A 21,468-nucleotide genomic window follows, 5' to 3' on the forward strand; every position below is an offset into this window, starting at 1 on the left:
AGTGCTTGGGTTTCTTTTTTTTATCCATCACGAAGACCGCTAGCGCCCTCTACCTCTGCCCTGTATATTGGCCTTGGCCCTTTCACTTTCACAGGACAGAGCCCTTCTGAAGCCATTTACCTACCTCTCCTTCCTGAAATCCTGACAAATGCCCCTCAGCCTAACAACACCCCTTTGCTCCTGCCTTAGCAGGCGAGTTAGCCACCCTCTCAACCTCCCAAACCTTTTAAACTTTATTCATATATCTCTCCCCAGGGAAAGCTGCACTTGCTCTGCCGCTACCACTTACTCAACATGGACAGATTCGTGACAGATAAGTGGCCACAGAGGAGCTACCCACCACAAGCCCTGGAGCCTGACAAGCACCCCTGCCATCACATGGGTCAGGGACAACCAAGGTGTTCTTCTTGAAAATCCTCCCATTCAATTTCCCTTTCCTACTTGGCCTAGTCCTAGAATGGTCCATAGCTTTTCTCTTCTGTCTAGCCCAATGACTGTCTCTGTTTCTCTGTCCATCTCTCTCTTTCCAACTTTCTCTTTCTCTCTCTAGCTCTCTCTCTTCCTCACTCTCCAGAGAGGAGAGAAGGTTACCAGGTTTGGGGGAACTAGCTTTGATATTTGGGGATATAACAGAATGAGAGTGTGACCATGGTTGGGAGGTGGACTCTGGTGACTTGGACACTCCAGAGTGAGCCCCTCCATGACCCCACTCCTCCTGTCTGGGAACTTACAACGAGCAGTAGCAGACCTTCGAGAACATGGACCTCGTCTTTGCAGGTGAAAACCTGCGGGTATCTGGATCAGGAGAGGCCACACTGGCACTGGAGGCCGTGCTTGGGTGTGGCTTGCCATACTTCTGTGCGACATGAGCTGGGTGGGTGACCAAGCAAGCACTGTCGGGGTGGCAGGCTCACACCAGATGGGATCTTAAACATTTGTCCAAGACGTGGAGCAAAGGCAAGAGGTCCAAGCCTGACAGCGGGGTGCTCTGGTCCTCCCTTCATCTCCTGTGCCTGTCCAGGAAGCCCTCAGAATCTGGAGCTACATAAGGGAGCAGCCGGCTCTTGCCCAAGAGATCTGGGTCTGTGGGCAGAGAAGGGGAGCCAAGTCCCCAGACTGGCAGCAGCATAACCAGGCTTCTGGGTGCCTAAGGGTGTGGTCTCCTCTCTAGCCCGACATCCTTTCCCCATCACTTCCCAGGAAGCCTCACCGTGAGGAAAAGTGAGCCCAGCTCGTGGTGGCAACAGGGTCAGGTCAGCACCAGAGGGCAGGTCTGGGTTTGGGTAAGGGCTGGGGGAGACGCTCAGACACTCCTCGAGGGCCCCTCAGCGGATGCTACGTGGGTGGTAGGATCCTCTGCTTTCCTCCGCGAGCCGGCTCCCACCTCACCTACGCATCCATTTGGGTTTCAGTAACGCCCCTTTCTCCTCACCCTCTTTCCAGTTTTCTGGCCACAGAGGGCTGCTGTCCTGTTCTCTCTGAAGAAAGAGCCCAAGGGAGAGAAAATGAGTCAACAACTGGCGGGCTGGGCTCAGATTCTGAAAATCGCTTCTCCGAGATGCCTGGCCACCACGGATCCCCGGCGTGTGCACGGCTCTTTGCCAACGGACTTCCAGCCAACCCAGAGTATGTTGTACCCGGAGCCTCTTAAAGCCTTTTGGCTTTTGCCGTTTCTCCAAAAAGGAAGGACCCAGCACGAACGCGTGTGCGCCCTTCGATAGCTCAGCTGGTAGAGCGGAGGACTGTAGATACAAAGCATGTAGACATCCTTAGGTCGCTGGTTCGATTCCGGCTCGAAGGAAGTGCAGTTGGTGATTTTGCTCCGTCGTGAAGGCCGCCGCCACCCCCGGGAGCCTAGCTGCGCAAATTTACCCTTGCAAAGCAGGTTAGCATCTGAACTCTCACAGAATAGGGGCAGGAAAGCCCTTCTGGAGCCACCCTCACTGCGTCCTGTGAACTGGCGCCAAGGAATACATTTGCTTCTTCTCAAGTCCACGGCTTTCAGCGCAAAACAACAGCCCCTGGTCCCCCAAACATCGCTCCCACTTAAGGGGACAGTACCCCAACCCTCGAGCCCCTTTGCTTTTGCATCTTCTGCCTAGCACAGCGCTGTCTTTGATACCCACATTTCTGAATTCGTTTGCTACAATAGTTTTTTAGGGCGGATGGATTCTTTAGGATTTTCTACAGATAAAAATCATAAAACCTCCTAGCGGAGATAGTTTTATTTCTTCCTTTCCAATTTGGATGCATTATATTGTATGCTGCTGCTACTGCTGCTAAGTCGCTTCAGTCGTGTCCGACTCTGTGCGACCCCATAGACGGCAGCCCACCAGGCTCCCCCAGCCCTGGGATTCTCCAGGCAAGAACACTGGAGTGGGTTGCCATTTCCTTCTCCAGTGCATGAAAGTGAAAAGTGAAAGTGAAGTCGCTCAGTCCTGTCCGACCCTCAGCGACCCCAAGGACTGCAGCCTACCAGGCTCCTCCGTCCATGGGATTTTCCAGGCAAGAGTACTGGAGTGGGGTGCCATGGCCTTCTCTGATTATATTGTATAGTATGGTATATACTATATATCATTTTGTTTTGTTTCATTTTGTTTTATTCCATTCCATTCTATTTGCCTGAATTCCTTAGCTAGAACTTCCTGTACAATGTTGAATAGTGGTTGTCCACTCTTGTTCCTGAATTTAGGGGGAACGTTTTCAATGTTTCACCACTAAGACTGATATTAGCTGCAGATTTTTCATAGGTGTCCTTTATCGTATTGAAGACGTTCCCTTGTATTCCTAGTTTGCTGGGTATTCTCATCAGGAAAGGATATCAAGTTTGTCTAATGCTTTTCCTTTATCAATTGGAATGATGATGTGTTTTCCCCCTCTGTTTTGTTAACATGGCATATTATATTCATTTTCATATGTTGAACCACTCTTACATTCTTGGGGTATATCCCAATTGGTTTTAGTGTATAATCTTTTTACTATGCTGCTGGATTAGGTTTACTGGTATTTGGTTGAGGATTTTTGCATTTGCATTCATGTGGTACAATGGTGTATCATTTTCTTTTCTTCTTCTTATTTTTCTTCTAAATTTCATATGAGGCTAGTACTGGCCTCATAGAACAAGTTTGGAAGCATTCCCTCCTCTGCCTTTTGGAAGAGTTTGAGAAGGATTGGAGTTAATTTTTCTTGAAATGTTTGGTAGAATTCACTAATAAAGCCATCTGATCCTGAATTTTTCTTCGATAGGTTTTCAGTTATTTCTTTAATTTCTTTATTTGCTATAGATCTGTTCAGATTTTCTATTTTTCAAAGAAACTTTTGAGTGAGTTTTGATAGTTTGTGTGTTTCTAGAAATTTTTCCATTTCATCTCGGTTATCTAATTTGTTGGCATATAGGTGTTAATAGTATTCTCTTACAGTATTTTTTATTTCTATAAGGTCAGTAGTAACATCTCCACTTTAATTCCTGATTTCAGTAATCTGATGGGTTTTTTTCTTTTGTTTTTTTCCTTTGTCAGTCAAGCTAAAGATTTGTCGGTTTTTTTTCACGTTTTCAAAAATCAACTTTTGGTTTTGTTGATTTTGTTTTTTTAAATTATTTTTCATTATCGCTCCTCTAATCTTTACTATTCCTTCCATCTGCTTGCTTTGTTTGTGTTTAGTTTGCTCTTCTTTTTTCTTAAAACTTTTCTTCTTAAACATTTTTTTCAACCTTCAGATTGAAGGTTAGGTTATTGATTTGAGATTTTTTTTTTAAATGTGCATTTATGGAGAAGGCAATGGCACCCCACTCCAGTACTCTTGCCTGGAAAATCCCATGGACGGAGGAGCCTGGTAGGCTGCAGTCCATGGGGTCGCTGAGAGTTGGACACGACTCAGTGACTTCACTTTCACTTTTCACTTTCATGCACTGGAGAAGGAAATGGCAACCCACTCCAGTGTTCTTGCCTGGAGAACCCCAGGGATGGGGGAGCCTGGTGGGCTGCCGTCTGTGGGGTCTCACAGAGTCGAACACAACTGAAGCGACTTAGCAGCAGCAGCAGCAGCATGGCGCTAAATTTCCTTCTGAACATTGCTTTTGCTGCATCCTTTAAGTTTTGGTATGTTGTGACTTTGTTTTCACTGATCTCTAAGTATTTTCTAATTTCTCTTGTGTTAGCTAATTTGACACATTTGTTGCTCAAAACTGTGTGGTCTAAGTTCTTTCTGCTATTGATTTGTAGTTTCATTACATGGAGATCAGAAAAGGCACTTGTGTAATTTCAACAGTTTAATTTTATTGTGACTAGTTTCGTGGCCCAAAGTCTGTCTTGGAGAATGTTCCATCTGTATTTCTTAGGGAGATATATTCTGTTGTCATTGGGTGGAATGTTCTATGTGTGGTCTCTGAGATCTGCACTGTTAGGTTAGCTTACTGTGTTGAAGTCTTCTATTTCCTTATTTATCTTTTGTCTAGTCTCCATTATTTACACTGGGGTGTCGAAGTCTCCAACTATCATTGTAGGGCTGTTCAAATCTTTTTTTCATTTAAAAAATTAGAGGTAGGTTTTCTTATTAACAAGTTTTGCAAGTTCTTAATATAGCTGGATACTATTTTACCTTTGTTAGATATGTGATTTTAATATATATAATTTTCCCAACTTATAATTTGTTTATGTGTTGTCTTAATAGTATTTTTTTTTGAAAAAGAAAACTTGTAATTTTGATGAAGTTCAATTTATCAATTTTTCTTTTATGGACTGTGCTTTTGATTTAGTTTCTATTAAATCTGCCTAAATCAAAGTCACAGAGGTTATATCTTATTTTGTACTTTTAGAAATTAAAATTATTTTAGTTTTACATTTAAGTCTATGAATCAGTTTTTACTTAGTTTTTATAAGTCTAAGATGTAGATTAAAGTCCATTTTATCATATGAATATCCAACTGTTCTTTTGATATTTGTTGAAAAGACTATACTTTTTCCGCTGAATTTCCTTTTCTCATTGAAAATCAAGTGGCCATAAATGTGTGGGTCTATTTCTGCACCATTCTGTTTCATAGATATTTGTCTGCCTTTATGTCACTTAACATTTCTCTCATATATTTTATCTCTTAGTTCTATGTTCTTTAAGATAGTCTTCAGCCAATCCTGAAGTACCTGTTTTCTCTAAGGTTGCTTGTCCTGTTTTATCCTTCTTTTCACACTGTGGTTATTATACTCAAGGCCAGATTATACATAGGTATGAGTTAACATATATAAATTAAGGAGTACGGAATAATCTCCCATTCATATTTTAGATTTGTATCGTATTTCTTGTTCTCTTTATTCAATTCTATGTGCTATTTTTTCTCCTGTAAGTTCCTCTTATGTAAAATTTGATAATGGAACTCAATCTTGTTTTCCTATGTTATTTACTTACCCTTTTAAAATATGAAAAGGGGAAAGAAGAAGGGAGAGAAAAGCAAACTTTATTTTAAGAAATTTTATCATAATGAAAAAGACAATCTTCTGTATTCAATATTTTCTTTAAATCCTATCTCCCCATTCTGAACTGTGATTCTGTGTGAATAGCTGTGTTTCTATATTGCCTCCACTACTTTTGGGTCAGAAAGCAAGTTGTTTCTGGGAAGCTTGAATTCCTCCTGGAGTTGATAGTTCATTAGAGTTTTACATTTCCTGGCTCAGAGTAGGCCACATGGTATCTGACATTCCCCAGTGGTTGGTTGGCTAATTTTGTGGAAATTGAGTTGCCATCTTTAGGGAAATATTTCTGACATTCATTAATTTTTAACTGCAGACATTTTGTATTTAATCTAAAAACTTTGAGTTTTCTCGAAATATATGCCTGATTGTTGCTACATATTTCTGACACTTTTTCATTATGAAAAATTCCAAACATTCTAAAAATAGAGAAAATGGTATAATGAATAATGGTGTAACAAACTCATAGTTCCATGAATTACCGAATCATGGCCATGCTAATATCATCTATACCTCCACTCATTTTTTTGGAAGCACATCCCAAGTATCATATCATTTTGCTATAAATTATTTTCTATACAGTTACCACAACAGGAATTTTACTGATGAGGAAAACTAAAGTCAAAGTGATATTAAAAGATGATTAAAATAGAAGTATAATTCGAGAATATTGAAATTCCATCATTCAACAGAGTTGTCAAGCTAGTAGTCTCCTTAGTTTAAATATTTTCCTTCTGTTCTCCATATAATGACAGGGAAAGTTTTCCAGGGTATCTTAAAAGTGAGTAATAAGGTACAGAACAGAGTAAGAAAGTCACAGGTAAAGAATTAAGCATTTTGACATTTGCTTACATATACACAAAACAACAGTAGAAAGTTGTGCAATAAAATAATGAAAATGGTTAATTAGGGAAGGGATATAGGATGGGTGGAGGGAGGAGGAGAATTAGAACTTTAAAAATCCATACATTGTTGTATTTTTAAGTCATTTGAGTATGTTTTATATTTTTAAAATAAATATGATCTTTTCTTCTAGAATGTACTATCTCATGCAAAAACTAGGATAGTCCTATGATCAAGTCAGTTTGAAAGTATTATAACAATACCAAGATCATTGTTAATTGGACAGATAGCTATGTCGTTTTTTTAAAAATTGCCTGACTTTATAGTTAGAGCCTTAAGTTTTATAGTTTAATTAAATGTTAAAAACATATATGGCTTAAGTGTGCTTTACTAGCGCTCAGATTTCATGCGTCTCTCTTCACTTCGACCTGTCTTCCTTGCAGCTCAACAAACAGGAGCCTCAGTTTCTCGTTTAGTTTTGTTCAACTTACCTCAACCAGGTCTACCTGTTTGTGATCTCACTATTTCCTCAGAATCTAAAGTGAGGAAACTTCTCATGCCTCATTCATGTTTCCAGTTAGGTATTTTCTTTTCTCTAAAAAAGAATATGTCCAGAAGAATGGAATTCAGTCAAACTGAGTCTCAGGGGGACCTCTGTACAACCAATCCTCCATACTCATGGGTTCTGCATCTGGGAACTCAACCAACTGTGGATTTAAAATAATCAGCAAAAAAAAAATCCAGAAAGTTTCAAAATGCAAAGCAAATTTGATACACCAACAACTATTTACATAGCATTTACATTGTGTTGTGTGTGTGTGTGTGTGTGTGTGTGTGTGTGTGTGTTAGCCACTCAGTCGTGTTTAACTTCTTGCAATCCCATGGACTATAGCCCGTCAGGCTCCTCCATCCATGGAATTTCTCCAGGCAAGAATACTGGAGTTGGTTGCCATTTCCTACTGCATTACATTGCATTAGGTATTATAAGTAATCTAGAAATGATTTAAAGTATAGCTTACCCTTGAACAACATGGGTCTGAACTGAATGAGTCCACTTACTTGTGGATTTTTCCAATAAATATAGTACCTACTTTTTCATTTTACATATCCTTAAATTAACTAGCTATGAGAGTAAGTTTCTTTTCTCTTAAAGATCACAATATGTGGAATCAAAATAAATCAAAAGGATTTGAGTACTGATTCTGACCAAACTGTTTCAGGTTTCTGCTCTTGGGTAAGTCATTTATGAATTCCTCTGTTTTTGAGGCAGAAATATCAGTATGTGGGTTTTCAACTACACAGGATTTGACATTCCTAAACCTCCCTCCCACTGCATTTTTCAAGAGTCAACTTTATATGGAAGATATGTGCAGGTTATATTCAAATACTATTCCATTCTAATCAAGGGGCTTGAACACTCATAGTTTTTTTGATATCCCCAGGGGGTTCTGGAACCGATCTGATGGAGATAATAAGAGACAACTCTACTCTTCTTCCTCTCAGCTTGACTTAACTGGTTTTCATCTCACAATACCAGCTGCTCCTCAAGTCTAGGGCTCAGAGTAGTTTAATTCACTTATTTATTGAGCACCTAATGTGTTCCAGGCACTATGTTTGGTGGTTGTTATTATGCTAAAATATAATTCCTGTCCTACAAGTTCAGAATCTGGCATGAGACACAAATGAGAAAGTAGAGTTCCAATTAGGTATTGAGACTTAGTTTAGCAGAACCAGCCATGAATCAGGTTGGAGAGTGGGCAGGAGGTGGGGTTAAGCTTCTCAGAAAAGAAGCTGATGTGTGTCAGAGTAAACTGAGTTCTAGAACATGAACAGGAATTAGTCAAGTCTTTATTCAAGGACATAAAGTGGACACAGATAGAAAAATGTGAAGAGTGGTTCAGAATTCTGAATAGTGTTTTAGGTATGTGTGTTATTTATTAGAAGATAAGGTCCAAGGCTGGGAGAAGCAGTAAAAGCTAGGGATGATGCAGGAAAGTTTCTCTTATCCCACCCTTGGGGCTACTATTCCTTCCCAACCCAAAGGCCAGGGGAGGGATTCTCAATACCAGTGTAAATCCTCAGGGAGAAAACACAATGCTTCTGTTATTGGGATATAAATATTTCCCATGAGTGCTGTGCAGGAGAAAGACGGATGTTGGCTATGGTCCTCCACAGCTGGTCAAACTCCATTCTTTCTCTCATTACTGTACTGTATTGCCCAGTACTTTCGCAGCTGCTGGTTTGGGATGAGTGACAGATGAAAGCAGAAGCATTCCCACTCAACCTTTGTTAAGGGTCAGCCTCCTTTTCATCAAGCATGAAGTCTGAGAAACTTCTGTTGAATTGCAAATCTCTCTTGTGTCTTTAAGGAATTATTTTCTCTCTTTCTTATGGCTTTATTTCCTCACCAATTGGATCTCTTTTCTTTAGCAGGCACTGCTGCTAGTTGGGCTCCTAATGTTTGGTTCAGTAAATCCTCATTTTGGGGCATCACCACTGGAAACTCAAGTTTTTTTAATTGGAGGATAACTGCTTTATAGTGTTATGGTGGTCTCTGCTGTATGTGAATTAGTCATAATTATATACAATATATGTAATATATTATACATATATTATATATATCCCCTCCCTCTGTCACCCATTCCACCCTTCTAGGTTGTCAGAGTTCCATGCTGGGCTCCATGTGTTATATAACAGCTTCCCGCTAATTATCTATTTTACGCATGATCATGTATAGGTGTCATTGCTACTTTCTCCATTTGTCCTAACCTCTCCTTCCTGCTGGAGAAGGAAACGGCAATCCACTCCAGTACTCCTGCCTGGAAAATCCCATACCAGGTTCCTCTGGTAGGTTACAGTCCATGGGGTGGCAAACAGTCGGCCACAACTGAGCAATTTCACTTTTCTTTCACTTTCTCCTTCCTACGCTGAAACTCAAGTTTTGCATGAAGGATCCTACTTGTTAATAGATGGACTGGTTAGAAATCAACCACTTCTTCAGTCTTCTCCTTCCCTGCACTCAGGCTCATGCCAGGAGCCAGGGAGGACAGGGTCTCAAACAGAAAAACTGATAGTTTGTACATAAAACTCACCAGCAAAAAAGGTGAATATCTGGATTTAAACGGAACATTTTTCAACCATTAGAGACAAAAGGAGCTATAGGTAAGTGCATGAAGTCTTTTCATAGATAGATGAATGGTTTAAACCCTCCATATCCACCCCTTGCCTTCAAGCCTCATGCTATTTTTTTAGTGACATACCTTGGAGCACTAACAGATCATTATATTTCACTTGAAGTGTACCTGTTCAAACCTAAGGCAGTGATCAGATTGTGGAAGAAACTCCTTATACAGGGAGGAGAGGGTGGACCCTAACGGTTGACCTGGCCGTGGCCACAAGAAGGGACAATGTGATGCAGCCTCCTTAGGATCAGAAAGTCCCTTTATTTACGAGGCAGAAGAAAAGCTTTGAAGAATTATACCCAAGAGGAACGCACAAAGAAAAAGCAGATTATCCACCTGCAGCCTCTTTTCCCAAGTGCTTTGCCCATCCTCAGGAACTCCAAGTGTGCCAGGCTATTGTCAGCCTCACAGTAGAAGTCATGGGAAGGACTCCAGGATGGAGCAGGACATTTCAGTCATAAAAAGGGAAAGAAGATGCTTGCAGGGTGATCCTCACCTTCATGGAGATATCAAGACTTTTAGGGGCAGGTAGGAAGAATCCTTTCTATATTTTGGTTTGGGGCTCATCTTCTTCTCACTTAAGGGATAATCAGTTTCAGTATTTCAGACAGCCACAAAGAATCCTCTATGAGGGGACCAGTCCTATTGCATTTCACTCCATTACTTATTTTCTGTGCTTCAACTGCCACGTACTATGCTCACATACTGCTCTTTTCCATTAAAAACCTCCTGTCTCTCCTATCAATTCTATACTTATTTTTAGTATTTATTTTAGGTATCACCTTTCTCCAGAATAGTTTCTGTCTAAGTTTCAGCTCGGATTCCTTCCCATGTGCCCCCTCAAGCCCCCTGGGATTACCTGGGACACTTCATGTGCGACACATTTTACCTTTTCTGTCATTCTGATCAGGCAGTGAGCTGCATGAGGGTAGTGACAATATTGCCTTACCTTTGGATCAACGAACCTAGCACCTGAGACATAATCAACCTAGAACAAAAGCTGAATGGTTTTACTGCTAATAAGGTAATCTCTATAGAGGATACAGGGAGATGAGATGTCGAATGAAATCTCTAGGGGAAAAGACCACAGAATTGCTTTATCCTAAACAAAACGTACAAAAGTTTTCCTACTTGGGTGGGAGCCACAGGTGAGAGATTGTAAGTAGAGTAAGGTGGCACTAGTGGTAAAGAACCTGCCTGCAAATGCAGGAGACGTAAGAAATATGAGTTTGATCCCTGGGTCGGAAAGATACCCTGGAGAAGGAAATGGCAATCTACTCCAGCTCGTGGACAGAGGAGCCTGGCAGGCTTTAGTCCATGGGGGTCACAAAGAGTCGTGTGCATGGGGTTACAAAGACTCATACGCGACTGAAGCAACTTAACACACAAACATCATTACAAATGAAGACTGCTGGGTGTGCTAGAGGACTGTAGGGCTGACAGAGAACCAAGGACTTAAGGTCATTTCTCATGCTTTGCATGGTTAATGGTGATCAGTTTTCTCCTAGTAACTGAGGCTTTAAAAACAAATTTCAGAATATCATTGATTTGTTCTTATAATTGGTGTTAGTCTTCAGAATTGGAATTACGAGAATCAATTGGTAAGGACTTAATTTCTGAATTTATTAGAAATTCAGGAATTCCTAATTTTGTCTCTGGCAAGTCATCTAATAGGGCCCAAGTTTGAAGAGACTTAGCTTGGTATTATGGACTGAAAAAGCTTGAGAAACTCATCTTAACATTCCCCAGAATATTTGGCTTGAAGTTGGCACTAAATTAAAATATGCGGATAACTGACTGATTGAATCAGTGTGGTTTATCCCTATTTTCCCTTTTAAATATAACTTGCTTTAAATAGGCAAGCACTTCGTGACAAACTGAGTTCTGTTAGACCGTTGGGTTGCAGGAGAAAGTCTCCATGAAAAGGTAATATTGTATAATAAATGTACTAATGGCCTAGATTCCTATGACTCATTCTACAGCTGAGCAGATGAAAGACAAACAAGGGTGGATTAATTGACTGTCTTCCAAGGGAAGTGGCAAGACAAACGTAGACTCTGGTGCCCTAACCTAGAGTCCAGAGCTTTCTCTATCACATCGTTTGTCAGCTAAGTGCTGGCAACTCTTTGCATTATGAATTCATTTGCTCCTTACAGCATTTTACAATTGAGTTGCGCAGAAATGTTAAGTAACTTTTCCAAGGCTACTCTGCTAGTAAGTGTAGATGCTGGGATTCAAAGCCAGGCAGTCTGGCTTAAGTTCTGGTTGAATGGGAATCACAGTCTTCTCAAAATCATTTTTCTTAATTTTTGTCCAGCTCAATGGATATTGTTATTATAATAATGAGATATCACCATTTGGGATCTTAGAATAGTAGATGCGAAGATGGAACCTCCTGTCATCTTCACACCTTAGTTTTAGCTACCATTTATAGGAAATCTTCCTCAGCTCTAAAAATCAATTAGATGAGGACCTCAGGTCCTTCAAATCATTTAAAAAATTTTTTATTGGACTATAGTTGATTTACAATGTTGTGTTAGTTTCAGCTGTACAGCAAACTCAATCAGTTATACGTGTACATATATCCACTCCTTTTAGATTTTTTCCCAGTTAGGCCATTACAGAGTATTGAGTAAAGTTCCCTGTGCTATATAGTAGGTCCTTATTAGTTATCTATTTTATATATAGTACTGTGTATATGTCAATCCCAATCTCCCAATTTATCCCTCCCCCGACTCCTTCATAACCATAAGGTTTTCTGTTTTACATCTGTAACTCTAGTTCTGTTTTATAGATAAATTCATTCATCATACCCATTTTTTTTTTTAGAATGCACATTTAAGTCATAGCATACAACGTCTCTTTCTCTGGTTTGCTTCACCAGTATGACACTCTCTAGGTCCACCCGCATCGCTGCAAATGGCATTATTTCATTCTTCTTTGTGACTGAGTAATTTTGCATTGCATATATGAGTCACACCTTCTTTATCCATTTGTCTGTTGATGGACATTTAGGTTCTTCAAGTATTAACAGGATCTGTGACTAGAGAAAGTGGAGCTTCGTGTGCCATATCATGATAAAATAAATTTTAGGATTGTTTGGAGAATCCTCACCAGGACTGTGTTCATGCTATTGCACAGATGGGAAAGATAATGGCTCCTGGTGGAAACCATAGCAGTGGTATAACCGAGTTCATCCTGGCGGGTTTCCCAAATCTCAATAGCACAAAAGCAGAACTGTTTTCTGTCTTCCTTCTTGTTTATCTGCTGACTCTAACAGGTAATGTGTTGATCGTCGGGGTGATAGGAGCTGATACTCGCCTGCAGACTCCCATGTACTTCTTTCTAGGTAACTTGTCCTGCCTAGAGATTCTGCTCACTTCTGTCATTATTCCCAAGATGCTGAGCAATTTCCTCTCAAGGCAAAACACTATTTCCTTTGCTGCATGTATTATCCAGTTCTATCTCTACTTCTTTCTTGGGGCCTCTGAGTTCCTACTGTTGGCTGTCATGTCAGTGGATCGCTACCTGGCCGTCTGTCATCCTCTGCACTACCCCTTGCTCATGAACGGGGCTGTGTGCTTCCGAGTGGCCTTGGCCTGCTGGGTCGGGGGGCTCCTTGCAGTGCTTGGCCCCACAGTGGCTGTGGCCTTGCTTCCTTTCTGTGAACAGGATGCTGTGGTGCAGCACTTCTTCTGTGACAGTGGCCCTCTGCTCCGCCTGGCATGCACCAACACCAAGAAGCTGGAGGAAACGGACTTTGTCTTAGCTTCTCTTGTCATCATAGCCTCACTGATGATTACTGCCGTGTCCTATGGTCACATAGTCCTGGCTGTCCTGCGCATCCCCTCAGTTTCAGGCCGGCAGAAGGCTTTCTCTACCTGTACCTCCCACTTGATGGTGGTGACCCTCTTCTATGGAAGTGCCAGTTTCCTATACGTGCGGCCATCACAGAGTGGCTCTGTGGATACCAACTGGGCAGTGACAGTGGTAACAACCTTTGTGACACCGCTGCTGAACCCATTCATCTATGCCTTACGGAACGAGCGAGTAAGACAAGCTTTGAAGGACGTGTTTAAGAAGGTAATAGCAGGATTTTGGTGGCATCTTTCACTTGCTAAGAGTTTCAACAAGAAAATAGTGAGGTGAAAGTGAAGGGACGTCATCACTTAAGGGATGTCCTAAGTCCAGGCCTTCTTTGTTATCTTCTCATTGTCTCCTCATCATGGATATTACCACATGACCAAATTTTGGAACCACTAAAGAACTACAAAGGCATCAAATCCATCCTTCTTCTCTTTCAGGCAAAATTCCTTGATTCTATCTCATATAAATTCACATTATTATTGATTTATTGTAGTCAATACCATTATAAGAACCTCCAACCTGTGCAATCTTAACCTATGGGTCCATAGTCACCAGAGAATCTAAGAATGAGCTTCAGAAAGTGTATAAGCACTATTATTATGTAAACGTATGTATCTGAGCCTATATGCGCTTGTCTGGGAAAAGGATATATAGCTTTAATTCAATTCCTAAAGAGTTCGTGTAGGATTGTCACCAAAAGTTAAAAACTAATTCTCATTAGAGTCTTTAAATTATTTATGAAAATCAAGAATCTTAAGAAAAATGTCCTATAATCATAGAAATAAATAGACTAACTATATATTTTTGTACATACTTTCTGGAAAAAGTTGCATTCACTGTTAGGTGGAAAAGAGGTAAAACAAATTTAATAAGGGACTTATTTTCTTCTTCATGGCAATTTCAGATGCCTTTGGAAAAGCAGATCAAAAAGGAAGCTTATGAATAGTAGCATTTAATGTGGTTTTCTAATTTATACTGTATTATAAAGGTGAATTAAAGATATATTCATTCATTTTATCAGTGGATTATGTTGCTTTCATTTGTCCATCTTTTTATTACATTTGAATATCTGTTGTCCTCATTCATCTTTTATTTTTAGTAAAATGGGGATGGAATGAGGACTTTCAATATAAAACTATTAAGAATATCAACTGTGGACTTCCCCGGTGGCTCAGATGGTAAAGCATCTACCTACAATGTGGGAGACCTGGGTTTGATCCCTGGGTTGGGAAGGTCTCCTGTATTGGTAGATTATGTTGCTTTCATTTGTCCATCTTTTTATTACATTTGAATATCTGTTGTCCTCATTCATCTTTTATTTTTAGTAAAATGCGGATGGAATGAGGACTTTCAATATAAAAAAATTAAGAATATCAACTACTGTTGTACCTACCAAGAATCAGATTTTGTGTTACATTTTATCTACTTCATTGTATATTTGAAAGGAAATGGAGGTTCTTATTTGTGGTGACCTTGGAATCTTGGACAAATGTTTATGTATGTATATATGTATGTATGTATTCAATCATTCAACAGAGGTTTTTTAAGCATCTTTGTTGGATACTGTGATACAGTAATATATGTTATTATATATAATGTCTTTATTATATATAATAAGATGAATAAGCAATGGTTCCTAACCTCAAGTGACTTTGATCTTAAAGGGGAAGACTAAGAGACAAATAATAATTCAAAGGGGATGATAAGGAGGTTTACAAAATAACATTGGAGGTCATATGAAAATTGATTTATCCTGTTAAGTATTTTCTTGTTAGAGAAGTTTTCGGAAGCTATTGCTCACTACATGAGAATTAACTCCATGTTGGAGTGCATTTGCATACATAGACATAATGCTTAGAAAAAATAAATATCAAAATATGGACAGGACATCAACTTCAAAATAATGTTGCAAAATTGGCGAACTGAGCATTAATATGCAAAGAAATAGCCATAAAAGTTTCAGTGGTCACTAGAAATAGTGATGCTTGTATCTGGTTCTATTGTTAATACACAAACACACACACTAAATATTTCGATCCTGAAAGATTCCTGATTGAGAACTAGACGAGTGGAAGGAATAAGAATAAGCGCTAATTTGAGAGAGAAAAAGAATTCTTCTGGAATGATCTAGAAGTGTTGCCCAGAGAGCAGAAGAGATATTGCCTTAAAAGCTACCTAATTTCATGGAGCATAAAAACCGGAAGTTAATCCCAGAGATCACAAAATAAGAGGAAGCTAAAAATAAGAATGTGTTCCAAACACACAGAACACAGCCTGGTACCTAGGAGGTGCCCAAGAAAGTTGACTTTGTACCGTGTCTGTCTAAGCTGGAACTACATTATCTGGAATTTTCCTTTCTATATGGATCGAAATTTCTATATGGATGTGGTGAAATTTGCAGTGAGATTTAGAAGGTGAAAATGTCACACACAACAACCACTGTGTTCTGAAGATTGGCATAGAATGCCAGGTTTGTTGCAGCTTGCACTTACTGATGCAACAGAGATGCTATTCTGCTAGTCTGCTTTTTACTCCTTGGTATGGGCTTCTGTTAGAGCCACAACTCCTCTAGCACAAATGGATCTCCTCCTCCATCTCTTGGGCCAAGTGCATGCGTAGTTCTATGATGAAGGCAGCCAGCTTCTCCTGCAGATCTCCCATATCAACAAGGTTGGAGACAGTGAGAGACAGATGTAGGTCCCAGTTTTCCCTTTTTATTTCATTTTGTCTTCATGGATTTCGTGTAAATTTGAATCATTCTCGCCTCACTTCAATGCCCACTTGTCCTTACCTGTTCACCCCCAGGGTTACAGATTCAGGCCCAACACTAGTCACAGAAGCAAGAGCTTGACATGAGCTTTTTCATCAGTTCCCAGAATTATAATAAATCTCTTATTCATCACTACTTACAGTGCTTCCACTTTGATTGAATCCTAAATGATACAATTTTTTTTGCAATAATAAGCTGTAGCATTTCTCCTGTTTCCCATTATTTTTCAAACTTCTTAAAGACAGAGACTGGATCATATCTGAATTTGTTTCTATGCCATCCAGAAGAGTACCTGGTAATTTGGAACATAGCAAAGTCTCATTACTTTTTGTTTCTTGTAGGGAAAAATTACATAAGGAATGAAAAAGTGTCAAATAAGTATGCTCAATAGTGATTTGCTGGGGACACTTTTGTATAATTCAAAGGGGATCATGCTGACAATAGCTTATTAAAGGCCCATATTGGCATAGGAGTAACATAGTTATAGGCACCATAGGAGGTGAGGAAGACAGTTTAGTAGCTCTAAGATTGTACAGGCCCTGAGTCTATGGCTGAGCTCCTGAGTGGGCCTTGGAGCAGATGAGTTCAGTAGCTATACATACATAGTCAAGACCTTCCTTAAAGATCCTCATTCCAGGAAAACCATGATTTTGTGAAGTTTTGCATATGGATATTTCCCCTGGAATCCCCATCTTAAAAAAAAAAAAAGAAAAAAAAGCATTGCGGCTATAGGAAGTATTTCAAGATCTGCCAATACAGAAAAGATTTTAGCAGTAAAGACTTTGACAAGTTTTCCAGATGTTCTCTGTGACTCCTAACATTCCCCAAGCAGTGAGGATGACATAGTGGGTCTCAACACCAACAAGCAACAAAATTACTTGTTGGAAGTGTCATCAGTAAAATAAACTCTGAACTCAGACTCTTAGCTGTAGAAGCTGGTGCTGCTCCTCTCAAGTAGAACCCAGAAGATAAGGTCCCAATTTCCACCACTATAGAAAAAAGTACCTACTGAATCTTTAGCCAGCTGCTCTGTTTCTGATTCCCAATGGACATTACTTTCTCAAAGATCAAAAGATCTTATTTGAGATAAGAAATCCCCACATCTCTCCCACATAAGATCATCTTAAACTATTTCTGCTTTTCAGAACTAATTTTCCTTCATCTCCCCCTTCAAGCTGCCTGGGTATTCTTTAATTTGCTCCTTCAAGCCTTTTTTTCAGGTGCTAAAGAGTTCCTTGTCTTGACTGTAGCCAGTACTTCTGCTTCTTACCATGATAATGGAAGGAGGATGGAAGGAGGAAAATGGAAGGAAAGTGGCACAGATGCCACTTTCATCTGTGCTCCAGATAAAAACCCTTAAGAGTCAGAACATACCAAGGTCAAGGAGTGCACTTTTGGCAACCCCAAGATACCTTTGCCCAGGTTTCAGGTCAGGGCAGCAAAAGATCTACTGATTGTCCTTGAGTGGACAATTAAATAATTGTGAAGCTATCCCAAGTCCTCCAAGCTAAATGTGTGAACTGTCTAGGTCCTCCCCTTCTCACTCAAGATACTAAGAAGAAAGATTTACTTATCTGTCCACACCTTCCCCTCATTCTTCATTCCATGCAGCACAGTCATCTTCCCTAAACTTTTTGCTTTAAATGCTGGTAAAGATTGTTAGTGGGCCCTAAGCAAATAAAGAAGCCATCGGAGCAAGTGACTGTCATGAGCCTTCCTTCTCTAGTTCCTTCACTCATGGGTATTTTGTTTTCACATTTTTAAACATTAATGATCACCAGGGCCTGTCCTTAAATTCTCCTTCTCTATATAATTGCTCTTCCCTGTTAGTTCTTACCCACATCACTGTTAACTGCTCTATGTTTTTTATTTGTAAAATTCCTTTCCGGATCTTTCTCTTGAATCTAAGGACTTCATATCCAAATTTTCACTGCACATCTCCACCAGTAGTCATTCAGCAAACACATTAAAGCCCAGGCTAGACAGTCACCTTTCTCAGTGGAGGGTCAATCTGTCAGGACGTCCTGACAGATTCTACTTTCTCCCCTCCCTCCAATCACCAATCACAAAACTCTTTATTCTTGCCTGGTCACAAAACCTTTCTAAGAGAAGAAACTTGCAAAGGACAAATACGATCAAGTCAGACAGAAATCTTGTCAAAGATCCCCCTTGTATAAGCAGTTAAGGAAGACAGGCAAGTCTGAAGGCCTATCATACCAGTGGTTTCTAAGTCTGAGCGACTTCCACAAATCGGGATTAACCATACCCTAAGGTCACAAGTAGACACTGGTTTTCCAAGTGAGCAATCAAAGTGAAGAGTCTGGTGGAGTCTGGTGGATTCTTGCCAGAAATGGCAAGACAATTGTCACTATGTTATACTGTGTTTTGGAAAATAATGCCTTAAAATGATTCAATTGTACTCCCTTTGGACGGCGTGGATGCCTGAACCCCTTGAGCCCAAGGGTTCCCGGAGCCCCTATTTAGCATTGGGAAGACCGCGTACAGCACTTGCGACTCTGGGGAAGACAGACTAGGGCCTCAGGAAGAGAGTTCTGTCAGGCGTTGCAGCCCCAGCACACCTCCGGGTACCACTCTACTCCGTGTGAATGCCGAATGAAAAGCGCACTAGTTTTCTTTCCCGCTCGAAGTGCCGACGTAACATCTGCCTGAGCAAGATATTCCTGACAAAATATCTAGAGGGGCCTCTGTCTACAACGAAGTCCTTGAGTCAGGTCAAGGTTGAAAGGGACTTCGCCTAAGTGGATCTAGGCTTAGTGGTGTTGGCTTCATTTAGCTTTAAAGAGGGGGGAAAGGGGAAAAAAAAAAAAAAAAAAAGAACAAGCACCAGGGCTCGTCCGGGATTTGAACCCGGGACCTCTCGCACCCAAAGCGAGAATCATACCACTAGACCAACGAGCCAAGCTCTCTGGCCTGTCTTCCTATTTAAGAATATTCATTTATTCTGTTCGCTGCATCACGTTGTATGAAGACCATTTTTGATTCTTCTCCTAAGCCCAGCGATTTTCTCCAGACTTAGGAGCATCAGCGTGCGGATTCAGGGAAACCCGAGCCACAGCGTTCCAGAGGCAGAACTGTTCGGTAAGGGACTCAGGTTGAGCTACCAGTCCACCTGTGAACCCTCTTGCGAGGGTCTGAGTTCTTACAGAGTTAGGACAAACTTCCCTGCAGGTGGCCTGGAGTTAGAGGACAGGTAAAGACAAAAAACCACATTGATTTCATCGAAAGCCCTCCCGCCCAGGGTCTAGAGCGGAGGAACTCGATACCACGCCCCTGCGGAGGTCAAATACTGGAACCACTGCCTCAGCCTGCCCACTATGTCAACACCCTGTATCATGCTCTTGCTGTTTTCTTTCAGCTTAATTTAATGAACTTTGTACTATAAATCTAGATTTAAGGCACTCTTCAAGGGAGCGCGGAAGGCGGCAAACGTCGGGAAGAGTCGACCATTTCCAATACCGTCTTCTTTGGAAGCCTACTCTCGCCCGCTTCTCCAGCACCCAGAAGGTGGTGGGCGGAGTGGGAAGGGAGAGCGTTGTCCTTACTCCGCAGTCTCTTCTACTTGGGGAACGAAGCTGTTGGGCTCTAGCTTGTCTGCCTTGGTCACACGGTGCACCGCGCCCCGAGCATATTCCTGGCTCAGGGCACAAACTTGATAAACAACGAACGCAGGGCTCAATATCCGCGCCAGATTGCTGGGCGGGCTAAGATGTGAGAGAAAAGAAGGGGACCGCCCCCTTCCCAACCATTCTCTGCATCGCCACTTCCTGTTGATTCTGGAATTCAGGTTGGTTATTTAGAAGAGCTCTGAGACCGAGAGAGAAGCAGCTGCCGCTCAGACTCCGAGCTGTTGGCAAAGACTGTTAAAGGACCGAGGGAAAGGTTACTCCTCTTCTAGTCCATTTCTGCTTCAGGAAACCTGGAGGAATCTCAGACCCAGGCTAAGACTGAACCTGGTTCCACTGATAGATCGTGGTGGGGACGGCCTAGACCCTTGAATGTCTTCACCTCGGGCACGCTCTGGGCTTTGAGAAGTCCGCCTTTCTTTAAACAAGAACAAAGCCTAGTACTAGTCTACGAGAGCTGTAGCAGTTACTTTTACAAGAATCCAAGCAGATAGGAGACAATGACGTGATGCCGTGTCTCGCACCCTCACCTACCCTACTTTATCCCAGGGCTGCGCTGGTGGCCCTGGTGTTGCCCAAGTTCAGGGACTTGTCAGGCCTGAGCCTGAGGAGCACGCAGTGTGGGCGCTAACAGTGCTCTTCCAGTGACTTACATTCCCGTTTGCGCCTAGTCAAGAACATATTTATTCTTCGTATATAAAGAAGCGCTTCCTTCCAAAGAAATTCCTTTTAATTTTTAAATATCTATTACATTTTATTTAAATGTCATCTAGTGGCAGGTTTCAAAACTTAGGGAAGTCGATGGTAAGAAACGCATTGCGCGTTGGCTCCATAGCTCAGGGGTTAGAGCACTGGTCTTGTAAACCAGGGGTCGCGAGTTCAAATCTCGCTGGGGCCTAGAGAGAGTGCCTTTCCTAATGAGGGTGGTGCTTCCTGCGCTTTTCTTGCTTACACGGACTCTTGAAAGTAAAGGAAGCAGTGTGTGAAGTTTCAGGGAAAATTATCATCTGAAGATTTGAGAGGAAAGATAATAGGATTGGCAGAGTCCACATAACTGCGTTTAAGGTCAAGAATAAATCAACCTCGGCCAACAGGTTGATCCTCCGGCTGCCACCGGAACGTGGAGTCCTGCGCATTTTCCCACTTGCAACCTGCCTGACTCCCCAGTTTTTCCTTTGTTTCTGGAGCGAGAACTGATTTGCCGATTACTCTGGAACAGCTCAGCCCAGAAGCTATGCAGATACACCCCAATCCGGACGGTTTCTGCTCTTTTACTTCCTCAGACTCAGCCTCTGTGTCCTGCCCCAGGCTACTCCAGGATTCAGTATACCCTAGATTCAACTCTGGAGATTTCTTGACCTCCAGTTTAAGCCCGAACTTCAAATACAAAGAAGCTAGGCCACTCACTGGCTGTTACTATAATGCTCGGTAGTCGACACTTTACCGTACTAGAGGTACCCTTTGGTAGCTCAGCTGGCAGAGGGGAGGACTGTATTGGTGATAAGGCTTCTGTTATCTTTAGATCACCGGTTCGGTTCCGCCAAGAGGAAGTGTTTAATTTTTCGTTGCAATCTCCTATTCAACTAGGTTTTATCTCCTAAATCAGTACTGTGGAATGTTTAATTTGATTTTCAGGCAACAAAAGAACAACCTTTTGCCGACCATAAAACTTAATGTTATATGTCCTTTCTGTGATCATG

General features: G+C 41.2%; 1 protein-coding gene and 3 non-coding genes across 4 annotated transcripts; 3 read left to right on the top strand and 1 right to left on the bottom strand.

The window, feature by feature from the left end:
* Positions 1-1,711: 1,711 nt before the first annotated feature.
* On the top strand, positions 1,712-1,801 carry TRNAY-GUA (transfer RNA tyrosine (anticodon GUA)). Its single transcript is given in 2 exon segments — positions 1,712-1,748; positions 1,766-1,801. It is a non-coding gene; the product is annotated as a tRNA-Tyr (tRNA).
* Positions 1,802-12,640: 10,839 nt separating this feature from the next.
* LOC128054759 (olfactory receptor 6S1) lies at positions 12,641-13,636 on the top strand. Its single transcript, XM_052647331.1, has one exon. It carries the CDS (start codon positions 12,641-12,643, stop codon positions 13,634-13,636), a length of 996 nt encoding a protein of 331 aa, XP_052503291.1.
* A 5,335-nt stretch (positions 13,637-18,971) lies between these two features.
* TRNAP-UGG (transfer RNA proline (anticodon UGG)) lies at positions 18,972-19,043 on the bottom strand. The gene has a single exon. It is a non-coding gene; the product is annotated as a tRNA-Pro (tRNA).
* A 1,550-nt stretch (positions 19,044-20,593) lies between these two features.
* Positions 20,594-20,666, top strand: TRNAT-UGU (transfer RNA threonine (anticodon UGU)). The gene has a single exon. It is a non-coding gene; the product is annotated as a tRNA-Thr (tRNA).
* Positions 20,667-21,468: the final 802 nt, after the last annotated feature.

The sequence above is a fragment of the Budorcas taxicolor genome, chromosome 10 (assembly GCF_023091745.1).
Source record: "Budorcas taxicolor isolate Tak-1 chromosome 10, Takin1.1, whole genome shotgun sequence".
Lineage (NCBI taxonomy): Eukaryota > Metazoa > Chordata > Mammalia > Artiodactyla > Bovidae > Budorcas > Budorcas taxicolor.